This window comes from Serinus canaria, chromosome 26 (assembly GCF_022539315.1).
Source record: "Serinus canaria isolate serCan28SL12 chromosome 26, serCan2020, whole genome shotgun sequence".
In the NCBI taxonomy this organism is placed as follows: Eukaryota; Metazoa; Chordata; class Aves; order Passeriformes; family Fringillidae; genus Serinus; species Serinus canaria.
The window spans coordinates 1,697,254-1,709,711 of NC_066339.1; the positions used below are offsets into that span (position 1 = coordinate 1,697,254).

General features: G+C 49.3%; 1 protein-coding gene across 2 annotated transcripts in view; it reads right to left on the reverse strand.

The window, feature by feature from the left end:
* The window catches only part of CACNA1S (calcium voltage-gated channel subunit alpha1 S), a 63,463-nt gene that overhangs the window by 40,142 nt on the left and 10,863 nt on the right, over positions 1-12,458 (reverse strand). For both annotated transcript variants that reach the window (XM_030232347.2, XM_030232345.2), the window contains 5 exons: positions 6,472-6,611; positions 5,851-5,984; positions 4,324-4,476; positions 2,980-3,185; positions 1,722-1,825 (listed from right to left, as the gene is read on the reverse strand). In XM_030232347.2, coding sequence (XP_030088207.2) covers positions 1,722-1,825; positions 2,980-3,185; positions 4,324-4,476; positions 5,851-5,984; positions 6,472-6,566 — 692 coding nt within the window. In that variant the 5' untranslated portion in view covers positions 6,567-6,611. The remainder of the gene's footprint in view (positions 1-1,721; positions 1,826-2,979; positions 3,186-4,323; positions 4,477-5,850; positions 5,985-6,471; positions 6,612-12,458) is intronic.

The following is a 12,458-nucleotide window of genomic DNA, read 5'->3' on the forward strand; positions in this document are numbered from 1 at the left end:
ACCCTGACACACAGAGCGTCAGCTCCTGCTCTGACTCTGGCAGTGGTTTCTTTTCTTTTCTTTTTTTTCTTTTTTTTTTTTTTTTTTTTTGCTATTGTATTTGTATTTTTAGTTTTCCTAGTAAAGACCTCTTATTCCTACTCCCATATCTTTCCCTGAGGGCCCCTTAATTTCAAAATGATAACAACTCAGAGGGAGGGGGTTTACATTTTCCATTTCAGGGGAGTCTCCTGCCCTCCTTAGCAGACACCTGACTGTTCTAACCAAGACACACCAACACTGCCACTACGCTGCTGTAGTGATTTTTCTCCTTCTTGGCAAGGCCATAGGGGCCCATCACCCACCCAATGGCAGGCAGGGGTCCTTCCCCACCACTGCTGCTCTTTGGGACCTTCTCACTGCAGGTGCTACAGCTGGACAGACAAACTGATACCTGGCCAGAACAGTTCCCCATCAGAGTGGGGTCTCACCTGAGGAGGAAAAAGCTCTCCATATGGAGAAGGTGAGCTCATCACAGGGCAGGTAAAGAGGACACTCTTGTCATGGTAACATGGAAAGGACGGGTCTGCCATTGCCCTTGCTCACTCTTCCTGCTCTCTTTCAATTCCTTTTTTTCTCCTCTGGGGTCTGACAGGACTGTAGACCTGCTGCCCAGCCATGCCAGTGTTGCCATGTGTTAGTAACCGGTCTCAGACACTATAACAATAATTTTCCTGATCTCAAACATAATTTAGTTGTATTTGTAAAAACATTTCAGAACGTTTCCATGCCAGCAACTTCCTCCAGGATCAGATAACTACAGTCCAGCTTGTCCTGCAGCTACAGTCAACTCTAGACAAGCATCAGGTTCCTGTGGTTTATCTTGTGCTTTTAAACTTGTTTTAGTTCCAGTAACACCCAATTTGTTTTAATGTTACAGTGCATGGTTCTTGTCATAAAAGAGGCCTAACAAATCCAAGTAATTAAGGTATAATTACTCCTGTGAACTAATAGAGTGATGAGTGTGATGCACTTGCACAAAGAAGGACTGAAATATATAAAAAAGACCCTACACAGACCTGAGGAGAAAAGCCCCTCTCACTCCTCAGGACAAAGCATATTTCCCAGCAACAGAAGTGGGGTGGTAGCAGTCCCACAGCAATGCATGGCAGGTTGAGTGTAACATCTCGGGTTTTAACTGTACTACTGGGGGAATTAACACTAATTGAATTTGGCCTAGATTGTCATAACAGACCGATGACAGCTCATTGGTGTACTTGGACGAGGCTGCTGAAGCAGTAATTAGACTAACAATCCTTCCCTTGGATGCCTTGCACTCATCAGAGATGTTCTCCTTAGGCTGGCCATGAGGAAACTGTGTGTGCTCATAGCAGGAGGGAGCTGGAGGTGAGGAGTGTTCAGACCCACAGCCGTGGGGTGCCTGCTCCTGCTCAGCTCCAGCTGCTCTGTGTGCAGGCAGAAGACACAACAGACCATGTGCTCTGCTTGTGCCTCAGGGAAAAGTTTGATGTGTGGAGAGCTGGGCTAAAACCTCAGCCAGCCATGGACACTAACACAAAACTTAGCTCACAAATCAGGGCTTCTAAATGTGAAAAAAAAAAAAAAAAAAAAAGGTGAGGAATGAGAGAGGGAAAAGAACAGAACTTTTCCAGGCTTTTTCCTTGTATAGTTGAAACCTGTTAAAACTCCTCTGCTGGCAGAAAGGATAGGGTGGCACTTACCCACTGAGCACCCCAAGCACCAGGTTGAGCACAAAGAAGGAGCCAAGCAAGATGAGGCTGACAAAGTAGATCCAGGGCCACTCATTCCCCATGGCATCATTTACCTGGCAAGGAGAGATGCAGCTGAAATATTCTGAAGGCACTGTCCTCCATCTGTTTCCCCTCAGAGCCCCTGAACAGACTCTGGGATCTTTGCCCTCTCCAAAATAGTACTTGGGATGGTGGCACATAAACCTGGCTCCAAGCCCTGGCTGCCTAGAACTCTGTGTCTGGTTTACATCCAGACCCAAACATTTTGGGGGCAGATTTAAACATCAGCCCAAGCCTAAGCTTCAGCATGACTGTCTTCCAAGGACTGCAGAACATGGGCTTTGCTGGAGGAGCATCCACCAGTGACTGCTGTGCCTGGCCCATACCCTTTCACAGGTGGCAGCTGGAGCAATCTCCTGTTGTCTCAGGTTGGAAATGGGGGTGTGTATTCTATCCCCATCTGTCAGAGCTGGGGCAGTTCTCTGCTGTTCACTGGGCAGTTTTCTTTATCTCTCCCACAGCCCATCCTCCCTCCAGGAGATCTCTGCTGTCCATGGCCACTGAGTGTCCCTGCAGGGCTGATCAAATTCCACCATCCCATGGGGAGATGCTCCACCCAGGGGAGGAGCCAAGCATTCCTACCTGGATCCAATCTGCCCTGGGAACAGCCCAGCAGCCTTTGCCCACTGCATTCCCAGAGGAGCAGCTTTCTGCTGCCCTGCATTCCCAGAGGGAGAGCAGGCCCATCTCCAGCAGCCCTGGAGCTGCAGAGGAAAACTCCCCCCTTGTGCAGGATCCCTGCTCCAGCAGAGCCACAGCCGGCACTGCAGGAGGGCTGAGCCCCCCTGGGATGTGGACTGAGCCCCCTGGGATGGGACTGTGCCACCCTGGGATGGACGGCACCCTGGATGGGACTGTGCCACGACCCTGAGCCCCCCTGGGATGGGACTGTGCCACCCTGGGATGGGACTGTGCCACCACCCTGACACCCAGGGGGTCAGGGACAGTTCTTACTCTAGAAGTGGGTTTTTTTGTTTGTTTTTACTGTTGCATTTGTATTTTTAGTTTTCCTAATAAAGAACTGTTATTCCTATTCCCATATCTTTCCCTGAGGGCCCCTTAATTTCAAAATGATAACAACTCAGAGGGAGGGGGTTTACATTTTCCATTTCAGGGGAGGCTCCTGCCCTCCTTAGCAGACACCTGTGTTTCAAAGCCCAGCACATACCCAGTAGAGGACCTCGGTCCAGCCCTCCATGGTGATGCACTGGTAGACGGTGAGCATGGCGAAGCCGAAGTTGTCGAAGTGGGTGATGCCATGGTTGGGCCCGGCCCAGCCGCCGCGGCACTCGCTGCCATTGATGCTGCAGTGCCGCCCGTGGCCCGAGCTGGTGCACGGCGCTGGCTTCTCTGAGCCCACCATGGCAATCACGTCTGGGGAGCAAAGCCAAGGTGTGAGCTGCAGGTCAGGCCAGACACAGCAGCCCACACTTTCTCCTCCTCCAAACTGCTCCCTGCTTCTCAGGACACTCCTCTGACTGCCCCGGAAGACTCGAGACCCTGGCAAAGGGCTGAGAGACCTTGGCATGGAGTCAAAGACACCTGTGCTTTTGATTTTAACCTATGGAAACAATTACCAACTTTGTGTGAAGATTTACAAGCCACAAAGGTTTGAGTAGAATGATAGTGAATTTATCACAAGGTAAAAAAGTAGAATTTTGGGGATTTAGATGGGGGTTCAAGAAGAAAGATGGAGGAATCTGGGTGTGTCCTGTCCTTCTCCTTCTTCTTATTGTCCTCCATTTTCTGCTGGGATGGTGACACTTTTAGATTGGTTTAAGATAGAGACAGACTGTCTAACATAGGTGATAGGTATTGGAAAATTATTGTAAATAAAGTACAGGTAGTTTGTAGTATAAAAAGTTAACACCACCCCAAGGGTGGTCAGTGTGCCTCAGCCTGACCTCCCAGACAGATCTCAGCAGGTCTAAAAAGAATGTATTAGATAAGAGAAAATAATCTTGAAAACCAGAGCCTAGGAATCCCGACTTCTTCTTCAAGCATGGGGCTAAGAAAAAAAACTTTTTAATACCTCAGAAGCCATTTCAGCAACAACAAACCCGAGACCTGCTCAGCTCCAACTGCTCTGTGTGCAGGCAGAAGACACCACAGCCCATGTGCTCCAGGGCTGAGCTTGCTCACAGCTGCTTGTGCCTCCGGGAAAAGATTGATGTGTTGGGTTGGGCTAAAACCTCAGAAAGCCATGGACACTAATAGAACAAGTGACTCACAGATCAGTGTTTCTAAGCGTGCAAAACAAAAAAAAAGTGGGTGAAGAATGAAAGAGGGAAAAGAACAGAACTTTTCCAGACTTTTTTCTTGCACAGCTCAAACCAGTTAAAGGGCCCTGTCAGCACCCCTCACACCCAGCTGGGTGCTGTTTCCAACATCCCTCAGTCACACTCCAAGGCCTGATGCTGGCCAGCCCACACTTTCTGCCAAACACAGAGTCCCTGAGGTCTCACAGCACCACACAGAGACAGCTCTGCTGCACTCCCCACCACAGCTCCACCTGTCCCGAGGTAGTAGCAGGTCTTGTGCATCCTGCCCTTGAAGAGCTCCTGGCCCACGATGGCGTAGATGATGATCATGAAGAGCACCAGCAGGGCGATGTGCAGCAGGGGCACCATGGCCTTGATGATGGAGTTCAGGACAACCTGAAGGCCTGCACAAAGATGAAGGGAGAGGAGGTCAACCTAAACAGTGTTGGGTGCACCTTGTATCCCTGCTAGCCCAACAAGCAGCCTTTGAAATGCCCCTTGCCAAGGGACGAGGGGCACGGGTGGGGCGGGACTGAGATCTCTGAAGAAGGAAATCCTTTCTTCTATGTAAGAATGTGCCCCTGTTGACAGAGTGACAAAACTATCTTTTATCTCCTTAAAAAGCAGAAAAGCCCAGAAGTTTCTCTCCTCAATTAGCAAAAAAGACACCTCAAAGGACCTGGGGAACTTCACCTCAAACTTAAGGATAACCAATTGGACAGGAGCCAAAAAGCCCCACCTGAGCAATTTACTAGAAAAAGAAGAGAACAAAGAAACAAATTGCTTTTGTGAGGTGTTTTACCAGGAACAAGAACCTCTAGCACCTACCTCTGTTTTTCTCTGTAAAGAGTTTTGTTATTTTGCCCTTTATTAAAACTTTTTTGTTTCCAACACTATCACAGAAGCCATCCTGCTGATTTCATGCCTTCTAAGGTAGCTGAGCTATCTTGGATGTGATACAGATCTCCAAGAGCTTATGAGACCTGGCTCAAGGAGATCCCTATTTCACTTCTACCCACCAGGAAAGCATGTGGAAGGGCACAACAGAGCCAGGCAGTGCTGAAGGCTGCTTCATGCCAATCTCTGTTCTGGTGCTCTCATCCTGGCTGTATTCACATGATTTACAGAAGATCCCTGCTCTGAGAAACCAGAGCGAGATCCTGGCCACCCAAAGGTAGTGCCACTGAGCTACAGAGGCAGCCAGGTGTGTGCCACCCTGCAGCTCCCCAGGGCTGACAAATGTCACTGACGTATTTTATGAAAATCCTTTCCCTAGGATTTTTCTCCTGAGAAGCTGAGAGGCCTCAGAAATGAAATGTAAACAATAGCCATCTGATAGCTGTGGAATGTGGTCTGGAGATGGTTTACCAACAGGTGCATCTTTGATTGGTTCCATGTGAATTGTTTTTACTTGATGACCAATCACATGCTCTGGTCAGTCACAAGAGCATTTTATTATTCATTCCCTTCTAGCTTTCTGATGTCTCCTTTCTCTGTCTTTCGTATAGTTTTAGTATAGCATTTTAAATATAATAAATCAGTCTTCTGAAACATGGAGTCAAGATTCTCATCTCTTCCTTTGTCAGGGTTGCCTGCAAATTCCACGGACAACCACCAGCTGCAGGAACAAGCAGGAATCCATGCCTCCTCTACAACTTCCTCATGGCTGGGCTCAATCCAGCAACCACAAGAAGGCTGTCCCATGGCTCCCCAGCCTGGCCAGGCCCAGAGGGTCCATCCAGCCCCAGCCCCGGGTGGCAGCAGGGACTGGCACCCACTTGGCACTCCGGACACCAGGCGCAGGGGTCTCAGCACGCGGAACGCTCGCAGCGCCTTCACGTCAAAGCCGCCTTTTCCTCCCGAGGGCCCTGCCTGCTTCACATTGACCTGCTCCAGGGTCATGGTGATGAGCCTGAAAGAGCCAGGGCACAGGGACGGGAGGGAGGAAGGAGAAACAAAAGGGAGAACAAGGAAAAAGAGAAGGGCGTGAGAATGGAGACTCAGAAATCGAAGCTAAGGATTCAGGGCTCTGCAGGCAGCAAAGCAAGGTCAGGTCTGCCAGCCGTGCTCAGCCTCACCCAGGGGCAGCTCTTGACAAGGCCAGCTCCTGGGCTCAGCTCCACTGCTTACAGCCAGGGAGCTCCCACCCCACATGCAAACCCTGGAGGACCCCAGGCCAGCCCCTTTCCCCAGGGCAAGGAGACCTACAAGGCATGAAGGAGTTAAGACAGGAAGAAATTAGAGTTAGAGAGGATCCCAGGGCATGTCAGAGCAGGAACAGGGGGCCCATGAACTTAGTCATGGAGATGTCCCCAAACATACTGCAATCACCACAAAAACTAGCTGTGGAAAAGGCCTGGCACCAGCTGAACAGCAGCAGCCTTCCCACTTTTCCTTACCCCAGAGTCACAATGGAGAAGTCGAGCACATTCCAGCCGTTTCGGAGATAGGCGTCTGTGTGGAACAGGAAGCCGTAGGCAATGATCTTCAGCATGGCCTCGATGGCAAAGAAGATGAGGAAGGCATATTCGATCTTCTCCTGGGGATTGCAAAGGCAAGCAGGAGAGAATGCTCCCTTAGAACAGACTGTCACCTCCCCTCCTCACAGTGACTCTGGACCAGCCCCTGCTGCCAGCCCTACACACACCAAGGGGACCCTGGGGACAATGGTGGCATGCTGAGCCACCACATGCCACTCTCTGGCCTGCAGCATGATGCCCCCAGCCCTTTAATGGCCCCTGCCAGGACCCTGCCCTGAGGCTTTGGTTCCTACAAACTGCTCCAGCAAAGTCTCTTGAAGGTGCCTGGCCCAGGGCACTTCTCCTCTCTGGCTCTCCTCCCTGCTGCTCACCCTCTCATTCCCCCCACAGCCTTCCTCCTACAGGCAGCACTGACAGCTTCTCATCCTCTCCAGCTGAGGGCTCGCTGGGTCTGTCCTGGAGTCCCCACACAGGGTCGTCACTGTGGGACAAGCCAGCTGTACCATGGCTCCCCTTTTGCCTGGGATGAGAAGGAAGCTCCCAGGGAATGGAGGCCTTGGGCTCAAGGACTCCTGCTTAACGCCAGACATTTGCCTGGCAAAGTAACCAGCTAGAAATGGGCCTGGAGCTCACTGGGCAGAGGGGCTGCACCCCCTCCCAGGCAGGACCTGGCACAGCCCTGCAGCTGCTGGGCCAGGGCAGCTCAGCTGTCCCTGGAGCACAGCCAAGAGCTGCCTGTGCCCAGCTGGCTCTGCCTGTCACTGCCCTCACTGCCCTTGCTGACAATGTCCCTTCCAGACTGGGACTAAAAGCCTCCTGAAGCAGCCAGGTGGAAAGGGATATTCATATTTCTGGTGTTTCCTGGTCCCTCTCCTGAAGGACAAGGAGCATCACTGCTCAGGATCTCCAGGGAATTGCCCTCAGAAAGGCAGAAACCTCTCTCTGAGACTGAACTGGGAGTGGATCTTCACTGGGGAATACTGCAGTGCTGTGAGGGGTCCCCATGCCCTGCCAAATGGAAAATCCTCTCCTTTTACAAAGCCAGGGCTAGAGCTCAAGAGAGAAGCATTGCTGGCTCAATTAATGTGTCCAAAAGCAGTGACTGTGCTGAGTGTCCCCACATGACTGTCACCCACACAATGCCATTTCTTGCTGGATCTGAGGGCAGCTAGGGTAAGAGCAGAGATCCTGGCATTGCCTCTGTCTTTAAGGTTTTAGCTACAGCAACTCAACACTGCTCACCTCCCACTCTGAGGGGACAAATGCCCCCCCAGAGTGTCCCCCAAAGCCTGTCCTTGCAATCCCATGCAAACACAACTGCCATGAGGATCATTTCAGGCATGGAAGGGCTGCAGAGCCATGCCAGCAGCCACAGGTGTGGTGGGGTGTCTCTCCAGCTGCAGAGGAAAAACAGAAAAGCCCACTGCAAGCTACAGCAGCCCTGCAGCTGCTGGGGCTGGTGAGTGTCAGGGTCCAGCCTAGAGTGGGATGCAGCTGCTTAGGCTGATGTCAGGATCCAGCACTGCATAGGTCAATTCCATGCCCTGATTTTCCAGCAGAACAGACTCAGTCTTTCACTAGAAGGGATTTTCCCCTGAAAACCCCTTGCCTAGTATCAAAAGGTAAATTGCTATTCCTCAGAGGACCCTTTGAGAAGCCCACAGCAGATGAACAGTGCTGCTTCAAGGGTATCAGGTGCAGCCAGTGAGGAGCAGCAAGGTTCAAACTTGGGACAAGAAAGAGGCACAGGCAGCCCCCTGCCCCCAGCCACTCTCCCCCAGCCTGGGAGGGATATAACAACAAACTACCAGCTTCTCTGAGCAACTTGTACCAGGGCCTCAACACCATCAATGTATATTTTTTAAAATATAACTAATCTAAATCTACCCTCTTTCTATTTAAAACCATCACTCTCTGTCATACTGCAACAGACCCTGTTAAAAAGTTTGTCTCAATCTTTCTTATAAGGCCCTGTCTTAGGTTGCAAGATGTGGGGGTGTGAATTCTATCCCCATCTGCCAGAGCTGGGCAGTTCTCTGCTGTTCATGGGGCAGTTTTCTTTATCTCTCCCACAGCCCACCCTCCCTCCAGGAGATCTCTGCTGTCCATGGCCACTGAGTGTCCCTGCAGGGCTGATCAAATTCCACCATCCCATGGGGAGATGCTGTGCCCAGGGGAGGAGCCAAGCATTCCTACCTGGATCCAATCTGCCCTGGAACAGCCCAGCAGCCTTTGCCCACTGCATTCCCAGAGGAGCAGCTTTCTGCTACCCTGCATTCCCAGAGGGAGAGCAGGCCCATCTCCAGCAGCCCTGGAGCTGCAGAGGAAAACTCCCCCCTTGTGCAGGATCCCTGCTCCAGCAGAACCACAGCTGGCACTGCAGGAGGGCTGAGCCCCCCTGGGATGGGACTGTGCCACCCTGGGATGGGACTGTGCCACCACCCTGAGCCCCCCTGGGATGGGACTGTGCCACCACCCTGACACACAGAGCGTCAGCTCCTGCTCTGACTCTGGCAGTGGTTTCTTTTCTTTTCTTTTTTTCTTTTTTTTTTTTTTTTTTGCTATTTCATTTGTATTTTTAATTTTCCTAGTAAAGAACTGTTATTCCTATTCCCATATCTTTCCCTGAGAGCTCCTTAATTTCAAAATTATAACAACTCAGAGGGAAATAGTTTACATTTTCTATTTCAGGGGAGGCTCCTGCCCTCCTTAGCAGACACCTGGCTTTTCAAACCAAGACAGAGGGAGGCAGGGGTAGCTCACACAGCTGCATGTGCACCCCTGAAGGTGCCAGTAGCAGCAGTTTCTGCAGTTTTATTGAGTCTGTGCATGCAGACATGCAGGAGTGTTGCCCACTGTCACAGCTCCTGGAAGACTCCAGGCGATCCAGGGTGACCCCAAGCTCTAGGAAAGCCACATGCAATCACGACTGTTCTCCATGCCAGCCTCCAGGCACAGAGCCCAGTAGCTCTTGAAAACCAGCAGTGGACAGCAAACCCTGCTCAGGGACTGTGGGACACCAGTCAGCTGCCCAAAAGCAACTGCTCCAGTGTTCCTGAGATGGCACAGCCCTGGGTGACAGACATCACACAGGACTCACAGGTAATTACAGGTAATCACAGCTGAGAATCCCTACAACTGTATCACACACCCACATTCCTGTCACTGAATTGTACCTGAGGCTTTGTCCAGGCTTCAGAAACACAGGAATCCCCCCACCCCAGGGCTGAGACACAACCCAAAATGGGGTTTTCAGAAGGCATGCTGCTTGCCATCAAACATTTGTGCTACCTAAAATCCCTAAAACCATTATATGTGTTACTGTCATACTTTCTGGAAAAATCCCTTTGCCAGGATTTCTTCTGGGAAGCTGAGAAGCCTCAGGGAAAAATGAAAACAATAATTATCTGACTGCTTCTCCTGTGTTTTGCTGCTTTGGAATGAGGTTGGAGATTGTTTATCCAACAGATGGTTATTTAATTGGTTTCATGTGAATTGTTTTTACTTAGTGACCAATCACCATCAGCTGTGTCAGGACTCTGGAAACAGTCACAAGTTTTTATTAGTATCTTGTTAAGCCATCTGTAAGTATCCTTTCTCTATTCTTTAGTATAGTTTTAGTATAGCATTCTTTAATATAAAAAAAACTACATAAAATAATAAATTAGCCTTCTAAGAACATGGAGTCAGATTCATCATTTCCTTCCTGCCACAGGGGACCCCAAAAATACCTCAGTGTGTAACACCAGCAGCGTGCCTGCACACAGGGCTACTTAAATTAAAGATTTAAATAAGTAGCACACCTGTGGTACTTAAATTGTCTTCTTGACAGTTTGAGCTCCAGCTCTGTCCCCCACTCCCTAAGCCCCATGTCCTATCGGACATTCCTACAAATCCCATAGGGCTCAGGACAGCTGCTTTTGGGTGGTCTGACAGGGTGGCCTCCCTCACCCTTGAGTCCCACTAAAACTGAAAAAGAGGCTTTAAATTGACAAACAGTACATTTAAATATTAGGAAAAAATCCTTCCCTGTGAGGGTGGTGAAGCCCAGGCACAGGTGCCCAGAGCAGCTGGGGCTGCCCCTGGATCCCTGGAGGTGTCCAAGGCCAGGCTGGACAGGGCTTGGAGCAGCCTGGGACAGTGGAAGGTGTCCCTGCCATGACAGGGGATAGAATGAACCTCCTGACCCAAACCACATTAGGATTCCATGTTTCTATGAAAACCAGATATTTCAGTGTGTGCAGCATGTCAAACACCCACTGGAGCTGCAGAAGTGGCTCAGCTGCCCTGGGAGATGAACTGTACTCTAAATTTGACTTTATTTCCTCACTGCTCATAAACAGAGGTCGGGCAGCCAGGTCACACACAGCCATCTGTACTTCCATGGGTGAATCCCTGGGAATAACCTGCCTTGCTAAACACACTCTGAAGCTGCTTGCTCCTGCAGTAAGGTTTTCAGTGAAAAACAGTGGGATTTGCAACTCTGGAAACTCAAGTAAAAGTGAAAATAAATGCTATGAATTGTTGAACAAGTTCAAAAGTCAAAATAATTTCATCAGGGTTGAAGCAAATGTTGTGATTCCATTAGAAAAAGACAAAATCAGATACAAACAGGATTTTAAAAACCCTTCTGGTTCAAAAGAAATCCAATATAGAAAGAGTAATAATGAAATGTGTTAAAATGGAACAACTGTACTTCTTCCAGGACAGAGCAAAATGGATTCTTAGAAAAGATATGCATATGGTTATTTCATTATTTTCATTTTTATGGTATTTCATTTTTTCACCCCCCATAAATGAGTTCTGATTAACCAAGCTTTCATGAGACTAATTCTAAACCTAGTGTAGACTCTGACTGCAACTCTTCCCTGGCTGGTCATGGAAACTCAGAGTGGCTGCTCTGCAGTTTTCCAGTCCTGCACGAAGGCAGTGGCAGTAGAGCTCTCCTAGGAATCCTCTCCTCCTGAGATTCTCTTTGTGATGCCTTAGGATTTCAGCTTTTATGTTTTTCCTCTATTTGTAATCCTGTAATTCTTTAGTGTATAACTCTAAATTTCATATTCAGTGTGAGCTGCTGCTTTCCATTTTGGTCAGACACAACAATTCCCCTCCAGGCCAGGCAATCAAGGACACCTCACTGCCTCAGGCCCTGAGATGGAAACAAAAGTGAGTTGGGGGAGACCAAACTTGGGGTCAATGACTTCATTAGCTGAAGCTGTAATTGGCAGATTAACCCCCAATATGCAAAAGGACCAAACTTATAAAAGTGTGAAAAATCCATCTCCATTTTGGGTGTAGCCCCTGGGGGGCTTCCTCTGCCCAAAATGTACCTGAAGGCCCTTCAATAAATATATCTGCTTTTTATTCTCTTAGTTTTGTCCAGCCTCTGTTTTAGGGAGCCCAGAAAGGAAACCCTTGTGGAGCTCTCAGCTTTAAAGCTTTTTAGAGTGGCTGTCCCTGCTCTGGGCTGCAGGGCTGGGCAGGCCCTGCACACCCTCAGCACCGAGCCCTGACCAGAGGGAACCTCAGTCCTGCCTCCCCAATATCACTGTCACTGCTTTTCATGGAGGGATGGGACTATTTGGGGCTAAGAATGATTTACTGCTCAGATAAACATCAGTCTCAGAGGCTGTGAGATTTTAGAGGAGCAAGCACTCAGCCATAGCTCAAGAGTAGTCACAGGTTTCTTTGTTACAAGGCAATACAGAACTTTCTAACCCAATGGACAGTTGTTACAGGGCTTATTTTGCTTTTCTGACCTATCACCTTACTTAATTCTACTGCACTGCTGATAATTTTATCCAATGGCTTCTGTCTCACATGTACACAAATGCATTTAGGTTATAACTTCTAAACTCCCAGCCTATTCCATACTATTTTATTACTACACTCTAAACTCTTCACCA